Source organism: Mus musculus, chromosome 10, assembly GCF_000001635.26.
Source record: "Mus musculus strain C57BL/6J chromosome 10, GRCm38.p6 C57BL/6J".
Taxonomy (NCBI): domain Eukaryota; kingdom Metazoa; phylum Chordata; class Mammalia; order Rodentia; family Muridae; genus Mus; species Mus musculus.
This window is the reverse complement of record NC_000076.6, coordinates 45,634,636-45,653,572: the sequence shown is the minus strand read 5'-3', so window position 1 is coordinate 45,653,572 and position 18,937 is coordinate 45,634,636. Positions and strand designations below refer to the sequence as shown.

The 18,937-nt window shown below is 37.5% G+C and overlaps 1 protein-coding gene across 13 annotated transcripts in view; it reads right to left on the bottom strand.

Annotated features, from left to right (window-relative positions):
- Hace1 (HECT domain and ankyrin repeat containing, E3 ubiquitin protein ligase 1) overlaps positions 1-18,937 on the bottom strand; it is a 134,532-nt gene that overhangs the window by 58,773 nt on the left and 56,822 nt on the right. For 7 of the 13 annotated variants that reach the window (XR_380058.4, XR_380059.3, XM_006512634.4 and 4 more), the window contains 6 exons: positions 15,170-15,252; positions 13,770-13,805; positions 4,886-4,982; positions 4,618-4,719; positions 3,586-3,692; positions 835-985 (listed from right to left, as the gene is read on the bottom strand). The exons of 1 other annotated variant lie outside the window; for it this stretch is intronic. Coding sequence is in view for 8 of the 12 variants with exons in the window: in XM_006512634.4 (XP_006512697.1) it covers positions 835-985; positions 3,586-3,692; positions 4,618-4,719; positions 4,886-4,982; positions 13,770-13,805; positions 15,170-15,252 (576 nt within the window). In the remaining 4 variants the exon portion in view is untranslated. The remainder of the gene's footprint in view (positions 1-834; positions 986-3,585; positions 3,693-4,617; positions 4,720-4,885; positions 4,983-13,769; positions 13,806-15,169; positions 15,253-18,937) is intronic. 5 more of the 13 variants (XR_003948642.1, XR_003948641.1, XM_030244982.1 and 2 more) reach the window with 2 other exon arrangements.

The following is an 18,937-nucleotide window of genomic DNA, read 5'->3' as shown; positions in this document are numbered from 1 at the left end:
ACATGCTTCTTTGTTGTTACTGCTTAATTCCTGCTGTGCTGAAGATCAAAACCATAGTCTTACATAAAACTATAACAAAAAAACATTATTATCAACAGAGTATGCATAGCTAGTTCATAAACACATAATTTGATATGGGTAATAACAATGATATGTGTTAGGAAAGGCAGCCAAAGTAATGAAAAGTATTTTTTAAAAATACTCTTTGTTAAGATAATCCCAGGAATTGTTAATAGAACTATTAAGTAAGAGTAGCCTTTCTTCCAAAATATATAATACAGACACAAACAGCACGTATATAATACAAATAACAAAACCAGGTTATTTTATCTTCTAGTTAAACATTTTTAAGATGATGGCTTACATTTTGCATTAAAAATTCATTATCTGAGTTGGACCTGGTGGCTAAAATCTGTAATCCCAGCTACTTAGGAGGGAGGCCTGCCTCAGCTACCAAACAAGGAACAGGTCAGTCTGACCAACTTAATGAGATTCTGTCTCAAAGTAAAAAGTAAGCTAGGGTTAACTTTCCATTGCACACAGATAGCCCTAGCTTCAACATTTAATATTGCATAAAATAAATAAACTTGTAATTCAATATAATTACTTTAATACTAAATATCTCTATCCTTAAAAGCACGAATGGGATTGATTTATGTGTAAGAAAAACTTGAAAAGCTTACCAATTAAATCTTGTTCATTAGACAAAACTGAAAGGGGAAATATGTAACCAAGTTATGAACCAAACTTATATCTTGCTCATGATTTTAATGAATGTATGCTGTGTTTTAGTCATCTCCTTTATGTCTACCTCCTAACAACAACGTTTCTGACCTTGAACACCTGGCTTCTTGGAGTTTTATTTCCATTGTAGCCCATATCGATTCCATTACTGGGAGATGAGGGACCAATTCGAAAGACATGACAAAATATCCTCACAATCCTCAAAAGGCTCTTCATCTGCGCATCATAATTGCTAGATAAACTGAAAATGAAAAATTAAAATATGAACACATTAGGTGGAACCAAACAAATTGATTTTCAAATATTTATTTTAAACATATTTAGTTCACTAACCAACTGTCTCATGAATTCTCTGTGTTAAGATAATTTCTTACCCATTCTAGGAGAAAGAAGTTTGTTGAGCAGAAAATATATTTTATTTATATATATATATATATATATATATATATATATATATATTAGTATGTAACATTAAGTATATATTAATACATGGTATTAAATTTATTATTTGTTATGAATTAGATTTCTAATTTTTAAGTACCCAGAATATAACCAATGAATATACCACCAGTATAGCATAAACTATGAAGAATACTATCTTTAGATACAAACGTTAAGGAAATTTATTCACTTCCAAAAGTGTACTTGTGAATTACTGACTTTACACCCCACCTCAGTTTACCCTGGATGTCAAAGCTGGTGTGTAACAAGTTAGTAAACAGTGTCTGAACTTACAACTGTATCTGGAAGGCTCCAAAGTCCATAGCCCATGGGGGGTTTTTTTGTTGTTGGTTGGTTGGTTTTTGAGTTTTAGCATATTATTTTAAAGTCACAAATTATACCTCACTGTATTATAAAAGAGACGGATAGAAATATGCATATGCTTTTAATTCAGAATTTCATATATGCATATAATGTGTTTTGATCAAATATAGTCCTCATTCATACCCCTCCACTTCTTCCCTCCTATGATTTAATTAGCCTATCTAAGTCTCAGGTTTCATGAAATACATGAGTTACTAGGAATGACTAAACAAAAATGGACAGAGTACATTATGGAAACCTTGGCTCCAATGAGTCATAAAGCAGAAGAATCTAAAAGTGCTTCCAAAGAGAATATCAAAAGCAACTTAGGAAATACAAACAAGTAAGAAGGTGATACTGGTCTGAATTAGCAGAAGACCTTTCAAGTAAAGAGTACAGGAGCACAGAAAGTAGCAGAGAATAAGTAGCTCACAAATGTATTCCCACTTCAGAGCATGAAACATGAAGACATCAAGTTCAAAGCCAGCCTGAGCTACATAGCAAGACCCTAAACAAGTTCAGAGCCAGCCAGAGCTATACAGCAAGACCCTGTCGGGAAAGAGAAGGCAACTGTTGATGCAGAATGACTTTCATGGGAATAACCATAAGTCTGACAATGTAGCTTTGTATGCATAGTTTTCATAGACTCTGCATGTAGAAAGAGAAAGTTCTGTAGCAATGTACAAAGGTAAAAGGTTATCACAAACTGTCACTGTAGAAATAATTAGTGAGTCATACAAAGAAGAATGCATTAAATTAGAAGAGGGTCAAATGCATAAGAAACAGTAACACATTAAGTACTTGGTAATAGCTGCCTATTCTCCTAGTAGGAGTGGCTAATCACATACAAAGATGTACAGCAAAGATATAAGCTATATATAAAAGTAAGCAATATAAAGTTTAGTTCCTTAGGCTCAGCAATGAGTTATTAAAACCATAGAATCTAAAAAGAATTAAAGCCGGGCGGTGGTGGCACACACCTTTAATCCCAGCACTTGGGAGGCAGAGTCAGGCGGATTTCTGAATTCGAGGCCAGCCTGGTCTACAAAGTGAGTTCCAGGACAGCCAGGGATATACAGAGAAACCCTGTCTCGAAAAAACAAAAACAAAAACAAAAAAAACCAAAACAAAACAAAAAAAAAGAATTAAAAACTGAAGTAGGGAGAGAAACAGTACAGGAAAAAAAACTATAATGAATATGATGAAGGAATGCTGAACACTGAAACAGTAGGGGATCGACCCAATTTTGTAACTCGGCGATTCAGAGTCCTGGACTATGTTCTCCTGTAGCCCTGGCTGACCACAAACTCCTTATGTAGCTGAGGATGACCTTGAACTCCTGGTCCTCCTACTTTTGATCTCAACTGCCTAGACTGAAAGGAAATATGACCACACCCAAGACAATAGCAGCTTCTTCACACGCGTTTACTGGTAGGACTAATCTTAAGCAATCATTTTACAAAATTCCGTACACATATGCCAAAATTCACATTAGTATGTTCTAGGTTTCTTTATAAAGTCTCTTAGATAAGCTGATCAGCCAGGGCTTTTTAAACAGAATGACAAACCTTAAATGTGGTGGTTTCAATGAGAAGGCCCTACAGCCTAGGCATATGCATGCTTGCTCTGAAGTTGGAGGCCCTTTGGAGAAACTCAGGAGGTGTAGCCTTATTGTTACCGACGTGAGTTATTGAACTGGACAGGGGCTTTAAGAGTTTAAAATGTGCACCACTTAGAGCCTGCTCTCTGCTTCCTGTTTTGAGTGAAGGTGTGAATCCTCAGCTTCTGCTCCTGCTGCCTTGCCTGCTGCTTGCTGCCATGCTTCCCTGCCGCAATGCACTCTTATCCCCGACAACCTTAAGTAGATGGACCCTTCTCTAAGTTGCCAAAGACATAGTGCTATCACAGTGTAGAAAAGTAACTAATAGGGTAAGTCAGCAAATTGTTTACACAGCTCATCAATGACAAAAGATAGCTAATTACTGAGGAGATCAAGCAGACAGACACTCCTCTGTACTGAGTCCCTGGAATGCTTACCTAAGCAGCTTATGGCCATTTGTCGTAGCAACTTCAGCAAGGCCTGTCAGGATCTTTAGGTACTGGCTTTCACTTTGCTGAGACAAATGCTGCAGAACTTGCCGTAACTGGTTTTATATAAATTAAAAACCAAAGTGATTACAGAGTGAGTAACCCATTTATTCTATCAATATATACACATGCTTAATAAATGCCTTAAAGGCAGTCAACTAAAATCAAGAACCTTACAATTATTATACTCTATATAAACTTAAGAGCCAATAAAAGAAAAAGATGAAAAACAATCTTTCTTCAAAATTATCCAGTTAAAAAATACACAGGAAATCAAGTATGCATCTAAAAATTTAATTCTAAACATCTGAAGTTTATAAAGATTTCCAAATCTGCAACTTTTCCAAGATTATAGCTATTACAAATACTGAGCTTGGGGTTGAAGATATAGCTCAGCAGGCATGGCCCCAGGTTTACACCCTAGCAGCACAAAACTACAGGAAAAAGAGCTCAGTGATCAAGTAGTTTCCAGTCATTACAAAGTATTCCTCCTTCATATTCCTGTCCTCTATCCATGAGGTAATTATCATAAGGAAAGCCACTCAGGTGATTCAGAGGGCTAATGTCAATAAGACATGTTATTATTTATACCACACTACAATATTCCTGTTAACTCCAACTTGTCCCTAAACACCCAAAACCTCTAGATGTTCACATTTTTTATAAAATATAGCAACTGAATATATTCAATGCATATTTTCTCATAAACTTAAAGTCATCTTCACATAATTTGTCATGTTTAATAAAATATAAGTGCTATGTAAATAGTTGCTATACTGTATTTTTTTAGGGAATAATGACAAAAAGTCTGATCATGTTTGATTATAATATTTTTGATCAATAATTGGTTTTTTGGCTGTAGAATCCCCATATATCAAGGGCTAACTATAACTCATATAATGCACAACCAACTCATTACTAAAATAAACATAACAATTTTAATTACTACTCATTTACAACCTATTAGCAAGCTTATGCTACCATGTTTTCCCGAAGGTCTTCATTCTGTGTCATTTGAACAATAGTCTGGAAAAGCCTCGGGTGGTACTGAATTAACACTTCACAAGTCTGTCCGTAACCACCCTAAAAACAAAATTTACAATTTTTCAGGTTTAAAAACAAAGAGACATTTAAAGATCATACTTTTCACAGACTAAACATCTTCATACTCTCATTTACAAAAAACCATTATTTTATAATTTATAATTTCTATCATAAATGCGCTTGGAATTATATATTAAAAGCATACCTGTACACATAGATCTAGAGGGGTTACTCCATTTTTATCTGGTAAATATTTGGCTCCTCGTAATAGAAGAATCTGTGCAGTATCTCTCTGACCATGACTGTATAGAAATAGAACCAAGTTAAAAACCTAATCTTTGAATTTAACTTTTCTCTATAAATTAGAACACTACAATACAGAGACACATCACTTGACAGCAATAGAGACTATGCAGATTTCCCAGAAATGTAAACAAATTAAAAACAAGCTCACTGTATTTCAACCAAATGGCACTGTACAAAACATAATTTATAGCCAATTTGAATTAAACATTCATAGTGCCCTGCTATGAATTTAGTGAACAACTATAATAGGTTTTATCATTCTGTTGATAATTTATGACAACAGTAATTACTGTCCTTGATACACATACCAATTAACCAGAACTAACTTAAGAATAATAATCTAGGGGGGTGGAGAGATGGCTCAGCAGTTAAGAGAACCTCTACTCTTCCAGGGGATCAGAGTTCAATTCCCAGTACCTACTTGGAGGCTCACAACTGAATGTAACTCCAGTTTCAAGTTTCAAAAGATTCAATACCCTCTTCTGTCCTCGTCAGGCAACAAGCACACAAGTGGTATACAGACATATACACTCAGGCAAAACACACACACTAAATAAATAAATAATTTTAATAGTAGCCAAATTTTGCCAGCAAAACCAAACAAACCAGTAGATCGATCCTCTGAAAACAACAGTAATTAGCATTATTATTAATATTCAATAAGAAATCTCACTCTGTAGTCCAGGCTGGCCCCAAACTCAGGGCAATTCTGCCTCAGTCACATAGCTGCTGATACAGATGTAGAGCAGAATGCTCAGAAGTCTTCACCAGGCATCAGTGTTATTATGCTGGTGTTACCAGCCAAAGTATGATACAGCTATTACAATACTATTTAACTTATACTACCCTATGTTAGGCTGCTTCCTATTATGCCCCGAAACTAAAATTGAAAAGTCACCAAGATAAACTTAACTTATATCAGAACACAGTGGCACCTCTGCTAGATGTCAATAATCTAGAGTTTTTATAAAAACTATCCAATTTTAATAACTTACAGTTGCTTAATGTCCATATTTTCAGTCTTTCTGCTGAAATTGTCAACTTTCAAACTTTTTACATTTATTTATTTTATAATGTATATTTTCCCTACATGTGTATGTGTGCACCATGTATTTGCCTGGTGTCCTCGGAGGGCAAAAGAAGGAGTCAGGTCCTTTAGAAATGAGTTAAGAATGGTTGTCAGTCCCCATCTAAATGCTGGGAACTGAACACTGGTCCTCTGCCATGACAAGTGCTGTTACAGGCTGCTATGTCATCTCTCCAGCCCCTAAGCTGCCAATATCTACATAGCAGACTTATTCTACAGCACCTAGAATGGTAGTGGCATATAACACAGACTCATCACACTTTATAAATTATACTCTAAGCTTTAACATATTTCATACACTTGATAAATAAGCATTACAGAATGGATGAAGAAAGAAAGGAAATAACTAGCAGAAGCCTAACACAATTTCGTAGAATCTAATAGGTGACAAATGTTATCTTAGTCTTTTCGTCATCAGGAATGTAACTGTGACAGCTGTGTTACATGAGTTGTTAAATAAACAGGAAACCATTAGCCTAAAAGATGTCCCTGTGCAACAGGAGATGGCTCCTATGCAACAGTAAATAAGCAAGGAAGAGCATGTCGTTCATAACAAATATTCAGATGTGACAGAGGGTGTGTGAGGGTGTGTGTGTGTGTGTGTGTGTGTGTGTGTGTGTGTGTGTGTTCACCCACACTTTCTAGCTCTTGCTTAATTTCTTGTTATATCTTAAGTAACTAGAGAAATAGGAGTAGTGTATTTGGCCTTCTGGCCTTGGTTCTTGAAGTAGCTTTGGAACACTCAAGTAAAAAGACAGTTTTTGTTAGGCTGTTAGGACCAAATCCTCTGCAGTACTATCCTGCCCTCATCAAGCAGCTCCTTGTTTCACCAAGGCAAATTATCCTAAGTGGGCCATAGAGAGTAAAAGTATCTCCTCTGACATCTTTCCCATCTACCCTGTCTAAGGATCAATCTCAGGGCCCGCAGTTCAGACAGTGCCCTACCTCGCACCTGAAAGGAAGGAGTGCTGCCCAAAGACCATGAAGACCTTGAACAGAAACTCCGGCTGGGTTTGCCACTCTGTCCTAACATAGTAAGTCACACACCTCCTTTGGCACAGTTGTACATGTTTCAATCAAGCCAATACAACGAAGCTTCCATTAAAAAACAAGAACAAAAACAAAAACAAACAAACAAAAAAAACCAATCAGAACTGGAAAACTCCTGGCTGGCTGAGAAGAGACAGCCTTATAGGAAGGTGACTAAGAAGCCATCCCAGAGGGTGGTGCATCTCATCAAACTATCTACAAGAAATGGAGCTCCTACACGTAAGAGTCTTCTAGACCTTACTCTATGGGTCTCTGTGACTGGTGTTTATTTATGTCTCTTAAAATATCTGTCATAAATCTAATAAACACAAGCACAGTCTCCCTGAGATCTACGAGCCACTCTGCCAAATTATTCCAACGCAAGGAGGGAGTCCTAGAAAGCCCAGCTGGCAGCCAGGTCAGAAACCACAAAGGATAAGACCTGCTCCAAGTACCTAAGATGCAGAGTAATCTATTAGGACTGAGCCCACAACTTCTGGGATCAGACACTATCACCCAGTAGATGGAGTAACAACTGACTCAGAAGATGTTCAACTTATGGCCACTGCATAATCAAGTGTTGGCTCCCTGACGGGGAGGAAACGCCTCCCATTTCAGAGTGACAGAAGTAGTCTATATGGTGAGTAGGACAAACTGAGTATTTTACCTCTACGTTCACAGATTAGGTTTCAGCCAACCACAGAGCCAATCCATCAGACTACGCCCAAATAAACCAAACCCATGGCTGCAGTCATCATGCACACTGCCTCAGGGCTCACTGTTGAGACACTACTAGCACAGCGCTCTCTGAATCCCTGAGCACTATTTAGCTTATGTGGTGTTCTTTAATCTATCTAGAGTTTCTTCCTAAAAGGTCCATCCAAAGTTTCAAGAGTAAATAGTTGCTCAAGATCAACAAATAAAAACTACATAGCTGTTTTTTAAGCCTCCATATAAAAATTTTGGTCATACATATAGCAAAACAAAATATTACCACGAGGGCTAGAGAGGCAGCTTAGAGGCTGAGTGTCTCTGAGCTTAGTTCCCAGCAAACCCATGTCAAGTGTCTGTACAAATGTCTGTACTCCTGCACAGGGGGATCCAGTGTCACCTGTGGGCACTAGCACTTTGATACATATGCCTATACACAGGCACATACATATACACAAAATTAAAAGTAAAATAAACCTTGGGGCTGGAGAGATGGCTCCGTAATGAAGAACACTTGCAAAAGATCAGGGTTCAGTGCCCAGTACCCACATGGCAGCTCCCAGCCATCTGTTACTCCAGCTCCAGAGGATCTAATGCCCACTCCTGAATGCCCCCGGCACCAGGCACTCAAATGATACAAAGTCATACAGGCAGACGAAACACATACATAGACATTTTAAAATCTTATTGTAAAGGAAGTAATAAAAATAAATCTTTAAAAAGAAAAATTCGCCGGGCAGTAGTGAGGCAGAGACAGGTGGATTTCTGAGTTCAAGGCTAGCCTGGTCTACCCTGTCTCAAAAAAACAAACAAAAAGAATAATGCACATGAAGAAATGCCACTGCATTTTGAGAAAACTATATTTCAAGAAATATCTGAAAATCACACTTAAAGTGACTCTTCATTTCAAAAATGGATTAAAAATAAGAAACAACTGCTTGTGACACACAATATGTAAAAAGCACAATTAGTAGTCCAAGTGCCACATATATAAATTGTAATAGTTTACAATTATCCTATGAAAGACTATGAAGAGTTACAGAAAAAATATTTTTGTTTGATTTTTTAGATAGGATCTCACTATGTAACCCTGGATGGCCTGGAACTTGCTTAGTAGACCAGAATAGCCTTGAACATAAAGAGATCTGCCTGTCTCTTATCAGTTGCACTGATACTAAAAACCAGCACTAAACACTAGCTAATACTAACCAGTCTCAGTTGTACTGATACTAAAAACAGATGTACTTTGCCTATGTACTCATACTAAAAACCAGCACTACCACACCTAAGATTTTTTTTAATTGCCAACTGTTTTTTGTTTGTTTGTTTGTTTAATTACATACTTTCTTTATTTACATTTCAAATGCTATCCCGAAAGTTCCCTGTACCCTCCCCCTGCCCTGCTCCCCTACCCACCTACTCCCATTTCTTAGCCCTGGTCCCCTGCGCCAACTGTTTTTAATAGCCAGCTTTATAATTAAATCCACTAAAATAAACAGAAACACACAGAATGATATATAATGCCTTGTATCTAAGATACAAATGGAGTACAAATATACTCAATGGGAAACACTGCAGTGTATTTTGGGTTAGCCTTCACAGGCTGATGTTTTGAACACTTGACTGTATTTTAGCATATTTAGTATTAAAATAATCTTTAAACTAAATAACTGACAAAGTTTACTGAATAATTATTCTTTATAAAAAATTAAAGCTAATTATATGTTTATTAACTCTTTGGTAATTCCATACTCACCCTACCATTCCTCCTCCTACGTCCTCCCAGACTGTCCTCCCAAGTCCATGTCCTTCCCAATATCCTCACTAAGTCCAATTTGTGCCACCCACATACTCTGGGTGTGGGGCATCCCATCCAGTACAGTGCAGTCATCCTGGCAGGGCCACATTTAAAGAAAAGACTCTGCCTAGAAAGACTAATTCTTATACTGATTGAGATAATAATCGTTCCAGAGCCATAATGTAGTTTATGAAAGGAGAACTGCTTCTCCAACCCAGCTTTCTAACTTTGGGCTCTTAAATGTCTAAGAGCATCCACTAGTGTATCTAATAATGGGAACTAAAGTAGTAACAGTTTTAGTTGATTATGAACAGATTACTATTTTACAGGTTTGTGTATTTAAATGTAAAGGCTATTTTATATACTATCTTGTTTGAGTTTTCTAACTAAAAAGCATTGCTTGGCAGGAGTTACACTCTATGCTCTGAAGCTTGTACTTTTGTAACGCCTCAAAAACCTCTAAAACTCCAACAACTTACCTATATATGTTCAATTTGTTTTACTTTCCTAATAAAAGTTATCTGTAAATAGAGAAAATACCTGAGAATGTAGAAATCACAGTGCAATTAAGACCATGCCCTGAGGGCTACAGAGACGCTCAGGGAGGTCTGAGTGTGTACTGGGCAAGCATGAGGAAGCACCTATATAAGCCACCAGGCATGCACACCTGTAACCTCAGCACTGCTAGAGGTGCCGAGACAGGAGGATCACAGGGGCTTACTGAACACTTACGTTCTTCTCTGGCCTTTGCACACATACAATCAGGTGTCACCACACAAATTAGGACAGGTTAGAAGTAAAATGAACAGTGCCCCATATATCATTCTCCTACAATGAGAAATTTATTTTTTGTTTCACTTCTTACTACCTTTTCTCAAAAAGATTCAATGCTTGCTAAAGTAAAAATTGTCAACCCAGCGGCCATGCCCATAATGCTGAGCATTTGGCTGAGGAGAAAAGGACAGTCACGAGTTCTAGGCCAGCTTTGCCCATGTAGTAACAAGCCAGACTGGACTAGAATAACACTGTCTCTAAAATAAAAATTAAGAATAGCTTAGCATGGCACAATGTCCCTGTGTTTAATTCCTAGTAACACATACACAGGCACATACCTGAGTTTTAAAAAAAATCTTTCGTATGAATATGGAAAAAAATAAATACTTTTAAAACAATCTCTTAGCCATATTCTTGTATTCAGACTAGCTATAGGAATAGTCCAGTTCTGCATAAAATATATTGTATTAAATATTTTGAATGCCATTGTTTCATGTGTAACTATGGTGATTCACTTACAAGCACTCACTAAACACCTAAGTACAAACTAAGTTCCTCCATCGTCTCTGCTTCCGTTCCTGCCTCCAGTTTCCTGTCTTGAATTGCTGCCTTGGCTTTCCTTAGTGAACTGTGTGAGCAGGCATATGAAACCCAAATAAACCTTTCTTTCCCAAGCTGATTTTGGTCACTTTTGTCACAGCAACAAAAGCAGACTAAGACACCAGGGACACATCTATAATCCAAGCCTAGGGAATGCAGAGGCAGGAGAATCACAAGGTTGAGGCAGCATGGATCACACTCCTATCTCCACCAAAAGCAGGTGGCAGGTGTCAAGTGAAGTTAAAGCCACACAAAATGCCTACAAAACCACAACAGGCAAAACACCATGGAGAAACTACAGTGGGCACTGGCACTTAGAGAACACAAAGAGGACAAGCATGGCTAAAACAAGTGAGAACTGAGTGAGTCTCACAGGCCTAGAGACTCTTGGCTTATGTGAGATGCACCAAGGACACAATGAAACACTCTCAAGTGGCAAGAACTTACTTTTGTTGTTGTTGTTGTTGTTGTTTTTTTTTTTTTTTTTTTTTTGGTTGTTTTTCAAAGGGCCACTGAGGAAACTCTTCACTGAGGAAAGAGTTTACTAGACAGAAGCAAGAGTACAGTCAGGGGGAGTAGGTTGACTTCAGCAGTACTCTAGATGTAACAACTTTCAAGTAGCTTTAGAGAGAGTCTACAGATGCAAAAAACGTTCTGAAGGAAGACTTTAAAGAACTTACTAATAATAGGTCCCAAATGCAGAGTCAAAAGGTAATGATGATTTAATTTCTGCATTAAACAAGTAGGAAGATATGAGGTACAAGAAAGATACGAAGAGGAAAATAAGATGTTGTATTTGGGACATGTTAAAATCTGAGAGTTCCTATGATAATGTAGCCAAACTGGGAGCCTCAAAGATATTTCTAATCTAAAAATAAACACCAAAGATTATAATATAGAGAAAAATTTAAAGAATTTTAAAAATTTTAAATGGGCTGAAGAAATGACTCAGCAGTTAAAAGCACTGACTGCTCTTCCAAAGGAACGAGGTTTAATTCCCAGCACCGTGGAGTCTTACCACAGTCCAGGAACTCCAGTTCCAGGGGATCTGAAATCTTCTCCTGGCCTCCAAGGGTATTGCATACACATGTATACAGACATACATACATACTTTGCATGTATACAGACATACATGTATACAGACATACAGACAGGAAACCATCCATAAACATAAAATGACAATGTTTTCAAAAAATTTAATATAAAAGGTAGAATATTATTCCAGAGATTCAAGGTAATGTTTTTCATAAATTCATGACATAATTGGTCATGGAAATTGGTTATCTGTAAATGTGAATGTCACTTTTATTTTCTCAAATAAAATGATAAGAGCTATACCCAAGCTTTTCAAATACATGGCTTGGACTGAGCCCATATACCTAGATTCTAACTATCCCTAGCCCCCATATAATCTAATCTTCTACGAGTCCAGACCAGCTTCAGCATTTAGCCATCAGCTAATCGAGGCCTAGAATGTTTCCGCTTCCAAGACTTACTGCTGAATAAACTCACACTTTCCACACTTTCTAGCTCTTTCTAAACACTGGCTGGTTGGTTCAACTCGGTTGTTCTGGTTCAAACTCCTCCCAAAGCTGACTAACTCAAACTGACTTCTCAGAGCCTTTCTCCGGATACTAAACTGCTGTGAACTGAACTGAGCACAAGTGAACTGAATTGAATGGATGCACTCTCTATCCCTCACTACTCTTTAAGTAGCCTCTCTTTCCTGTCTGTCCTCATGAGAGTTGGGTGTATCATATCTGACTCATTCTGTCAAATCTTTCTCTGATTCATCACTTTGTCTGCCCCTCAATTAGTCATTATTGTTTGGGATCAATGGTGTATACTAAGGATGTGTCTGTATTCCAGCCACAGGGATTAAAGGTGTGTGGCATGTCTACATTCCAGCTGGATTGTAAATTTGGGTGTGATCCCTTGCCAGAGCAACCATGCTGCTGGAGTGTAAAATTCCTATACATTTATCCACCAATCACTTAAATCATAAGAATAAGATTATACTGAACTCAGAAATGAACTAGAAGACTAAAACTCAAAAAGTTGTAATATGTAAAAACTCCTTAATTATAACAGCTTAACTAAGTTTTATAACTCACATAGTTTAAATTAAAAATATCATATTAACATGGATTATATTTACATACTTACGTGCGTGTGTGTGTGTAAAACGACAATTAAAGAAAAAGAGGCCAAGAATTTTGAGAGAGGACAGTGGTGTTGCATAGGAGGGGATAGAATGATGTGATTATAAATTTTAAAAATAGTAAATTATAGAGAGATAGACACCCACACCCACACAACTACAGAGTTTTGTAAATTGCCTCAAGTAAAGGGTTTAAGAAGGTCGGAGAGAAAGCTCACTAGTTAAAAATATGCTCTACTCTTGCAGAGGACCTGAGTTCAGTTTCCAGAATGGTAAGTAAGTGACAGTTACCTCTAACTGCAGCACCAGGGCATTTGACATCTGACACTCTCTTCTGGCCTCCATAGGCAACTATCATTATGTACACATACTTCCAAAAGACACACCTACACATAATTAACACTGAAACTTTTTAAAATTAATAGATGAGCTAAGTCAGTTTGATAAGGTAGTATCAATAACAACCAAAACAGGAAAAAGACACATCTTTCTGCTGAAGATAAGTCTCTAGTAAAATGATATAAAAGAGGTCTGAAGAGACTGCTCAGTGCCTAAGAGTGCTTGCTGCTCTTGTAAAGAATGCAGGTTCAATTCACAGCATCCAGATGGCAGCTAACAACTACCTGTGAATCCAGGTCCAGAAAATCAGACACACTCTTCTGGGCTCCACAGGTACCAGGTATGCATATGATGCACATACATACAACACACACACAGAGAAAATCAAAATAAGTAATTTTTAAATGATATAAAAGAACAGGATAAGTTTCTAGAATCTCTTAGAAATTTAAATGAAAGAATATAACTGACATACAAGCAGCCATCCATACCTATGGGTTCCATATGGATGGAAAATACAGTTATGTGTACAATTGTTGTATCTATATCGAGTATGTATATACTTTTTCTCTTATGATTTCTGAAACAATATGGTACAACAACTATCTACATAGCATTTACATTAGATGCAAGCAATGGTTAAGCTATATAGGAAGATGTTTAACAATTGCATATAAATACTTTGGCATTTTACATAGGGTGACTTTATATTAAATGTGAATATCCATCAGGAGTGAAAAAGTTGTTTTAGAGCCAATACCCAAGGATACCAAGGGACAACTATAAGACTGGAAAGCAAACAACAACAACAAAATTAGTTACAGTAGGTTTCTGCACTATTCCTAACTGCAAACTCCCTCTATGTGACACATTTATAGGCATGTTTACAGGTACAAGTGTAAATATAATTTGTACATTATAGTTTGGGGTTTGTTTTGTGTTGCTGATGCTGGGGATGGAAGAAGGACCTTTGACATATGCCTAGGCATGTCTGCTAGTACACCCCAGCCTAGTTATCACTGCTTACTAATTCTTACATGTATTCGTGATATGGTGAGTAAGCTAAGTACTTGCTACTTACAAGAGTTAGAAAACAAAATAACAAGTCAAGAAAAATAACTAAGACAGGAGTGCAAAGGCAGAATACAGAACACAAACTTACAATGATTCAACACTTTTAAAAAAGTTATATAAATAAAGAAAAGACTTGGCTCTGAGCCAACGCACACACAACAGTTTTCCTAGGTACTTAATAAACTACAGAACTCTCTGAATTACTGCTTTGTCCTAAAACTGAAGTAGTCAAGTAAATAAAAACAGCTCCACTGATGAAAATACTGCCAATTAAATGAAATGCTAAGTACTAAGTGTCTATCTTATAATCCCAGCATTTAGGAGGCTGAAGGAGGAGGACCTAAAGTTTGATGCCAGCCAATGAGCTACACTGTACATTCTAAGCAACCCTGGGCTACAGAGTAAGATCTTATCTCAAATGACAATAATATTAATAGAAAATGCTTTCCTGCAATTAAGTAACAGAAAGGTATTTATCATGCTACATAAAAGCAAAGTATTTGTAGGAAAACAGAGCTTTAAAAACTATACACAGTCTTTATGTGTGAAAATATAGGTAAAAGATAACATTCTTTAATGGAAGCATATCTGAAAATACAAAGTTTGGTACCTGCAAGCAAAGTACAGTGGCGTGGCTCCTGATACATTCGGCCTGTTAATATCAGCACCGCTGTCTAGCAAGCACTGCACTGTCTGGGGAAAAAGTTAAAACAGTAAAGCCAGAAAAGGCAAACAAAAGACACAGTTATTAGAACTTCAATCCACATAAGAAGAATTCTCCCCACCATTAAGCATTAAAAAGAAAATGGTGTGCAGGCTCATGATGGTTATGACAGTGAGTAAGTTCAACTCCATAGAAAGCTCTCTGACTGACCGACAGTTCAGGTACACTGTGACCTCTGGGCAACTGTCAATGTAATAGGAAGTGTACTTGCCTTAGAGAGCACTCCATCATAGGGCAGTCATAGTCATGACTACTCAAGACATGAAATGTGGCTAATGAAACCAAGACAATTATTTAAAGTTGCATAGCTACAAAAGGCTAGCAAACTAGACACTATTACTTTTAGGTACCAAAATTTTAAAACTAAAACTTTTTACCTCTTGAAATATAAAAATTAGACCCAGAGCTGTACTTCTCCCAAAGCCAGACTGTAAATGTTGAAGTACAACATGTTAAAAGCTAAGACAACCTTTTCCAATCAACAAAGTCCACACTGGCTCACAGTCTCTGAATCTCAACCATATATACCCTATCCCCTGTAGTCATCTGACTCATATCAAAAGTGCATTCACACAAAATCTTAAAAATACATGTTTGAGATTCAGGATAGAACAAAGCCCACGGGAAAAAACTCAAAAATAATGTTTTCTAGTTTTATTCCTATTGGCCTCATTTGAGGGGAAGGGGGGAGGGGGAGGAGGAGGGGGAGGAGAAGGGGAAGGAGGAGGAGGAAGAAGAGGAGGAGGAGGAGGAGGAGAAGGAGGAGAAGGAGGAGAAGGAGGAGAAGGAGGAGAAGGAGGAGGAGGAGGAGGAGGAGAAGGAGGAGAAGGAGAAGGAGAAGGAGAAAAGGAGAAAAGGAGAAAAGGAGAAAAGAAGGAGAAAAGGAGAAAAGGAGAAAAGGAGAAAAGGAGAAAAGGAGAAAAGGAGAAAAGGAGAAAAGGAGAAAAGGAGAAAAGGAGAAAAGAAGAAGAAGAAGAAGAAGAAGAAGAAGAAGAAGAAGAAGAAGAAGAAGAAGAAGAAGAAGAAGAAGAAGAAGAAGAAGAAGAAGAAAAGTATATAAAGACATTTAAAAAAACAGCTTCAAGATTAAATTGTTTTAGTAGTACTCTGGATCAACCGCACGTACTGATGCACTAAACCTTAGTCAATAACAAGATCACAGTGCATACCCACACAAGGAGAGAGAAGAAAGAGTCTAGGAGCATACTAAGTCAGTTAGGTTCGCCACAGGGAGCATTTGGCAATGCCAGGAGATATTTTGATTTTCATTACTACAGAAGAGAGGATGGTAAGCTATTGAGCAAAGATCGGGAATATAGAAATTCTATCATGTGCAGGACAGCACTCCCACCTCCCCCACCCCCAAAAAAATGAGTCCAAAATACAGACAGTTCCACTACTGCCAATGGTGTACAGCTAAGCCAGGCAGTAATTCATCCTACATACAATGTTCCCCAGTTGGTGCCCCTTACTATCTCATTACTAAATGAGTGAACAGATAATATTTAAGATACAACTAAAGCAAACCTCTAACACTGAGAAGAAAATCAAATCAAAACAAAACTCAGAGTAATATAGAAAATAAAGGAGCCATACAAAAAAATTTAGAAAAGTACCTGGGCAGGGTGGTGCCTGCCTACAACCTCACCTCCCGGGGGCTAATACAGCATTCCAAGGATAAGGACAGCCTGGGCTACAAAGCACGTTGGAGGTCAGCCAGAACCACATAATAAAACCTTGTCTCAAAAAGACAGGGTGGAGGGAGGAAGGCAGACAAGGAAGAAGGAAGGAGAACATCTTTAAAAAGGGAGAAAGGAGTATTTTAACCATGAAACAGGGGTAGAAATGTGAGGAGAAAAATATTTAGAAAATGAGAAAATTTAGAATTTTATAATAAAAATAATAATCCAACTAACATTTAGAAAGATAATATTTGGGACCTCAACAAGACAGAAATAGCAAATAAACAGAAAATAAGATGAGAAGATCAGTGAATCAATACAGAGAGACTCACTGCAGAAATTGAGAGCAGACAGGCATGGCATCACACAGATGTCAAGAGCTAATCCCAAGGCTGCCCAGAACTGAGCAGCATAAAGAGCCAGATCTGAACAACTCATCAAGCATCCAGTCTGAATACATTTAAGGAACTTCAACAAAGCAATATCCATGTAAAAGTTTTTAGGAGGAAGTATGTAAGATCTCAGACATGTCCTGAAATCAGACAAACATTAAACTTCATAAATGTAACATTAGAATCTAAATCATGTTTAAAGCCTTCTAGTTTTTTAATTATTTCCAAATACTAAATCTCTAGTCACTCATGCTACTACTCAAATATATTATCAAATGCACTAATAATTTTTAATATCTGAAATATCCTGTGTCGAAGGTAAAAATAGGGGAACCTTTGCTCCTCCCCCAAAAGAATGAATTAAAACAAAAAAGAGATAATATAGAAACCAAAATATAAGAAATTGAATACAAAAGACATTACAAATTATCCAGATTGAGGGAAAGAAAAACAGAATTGGCAGACTATCTAACCAACTTGTCTCTGTAGACAAGAACGTTTCAATGCTATGGAAACGTATGAGGAAAACTGCTGACCACACAAATAAAACTGAAAAAAATTGAGCTCACCAAGTGGCTCAGCCTTGACAGCCCACACTCAACGTCCAGAGCCTACTGGTACAGGAGATACCTGACTCCACAAACTTCTCTTCTGGTTTCCACATGTACATGGTGGTACACCCACACACCCACAACACATCATACAACACACCACACAAACACCAGAAGTAAAACCAAAAATTAAAAAAAAAAAAAAAACCTCAGAGGAAGTCAATTACTAATTTCAAGAGTGTTCACTGCCCAAGCCATGAGAGGCCTTTATCAAACCGTCCCCTCAGGGCTCAGAAAGAACAGGTAGAAAGGCTGACTCAGCAGAGAGGGAGGCCACCAAGGAAACAGCGTCTTCCACACACAACAGCACTGTCGCACATGTAAACTCACAAGCCTATGGCAGCATTACATGGGGCCTGCACAGGTTCAAGGCATTTGGGGCCCCAGCACTAAGTTGGGAAAGTTCACACAAGCTTCCTCCCCTAACCTAGAAGCTATCTCCCATTTACAACTGCATGCAAGAAAAAAATCAGTTTTCTCCAAAGACTTTCACTGAGGAAACTAACATACTTGAGGCCGGGCCCCACATCAGCCAGCAGAAGATGGCCAACACAGAAAGAAGATGACCAACACAGAATGAACTCCTGGTCATTTTGCAGACTTGCAGAATCATGCTGTTTTGTTTGGGGTTTTTTGTTTGTTTTGTTTTGTTTTACTGGGCTTTTGCTTCTATGTGACAGTTTCTAATTTTGTGTTTTTATGGATTGTGCGTGTGTGTGTGTGTGTGTGTGTGTGTGTGTGTGTGTGTGTGTGTTTCTTCAGTTTTTATTGTTTTTCAATTTTTGTATCCTGCTTTGTTTGCACATTTGTTTTCTAAAAAGAAAGAAAAAGAAAAACTATGGAGAAGTGGGAAGGACTGGGAGGGGATGGGAAAGGGTTAACTATGATCATACTATATTGCTTGAAAAACGTTTTCTAATAAAAAAATGTATTTTTTAAAAAGTGCTTACAAGTTGACTCATCAGTAAA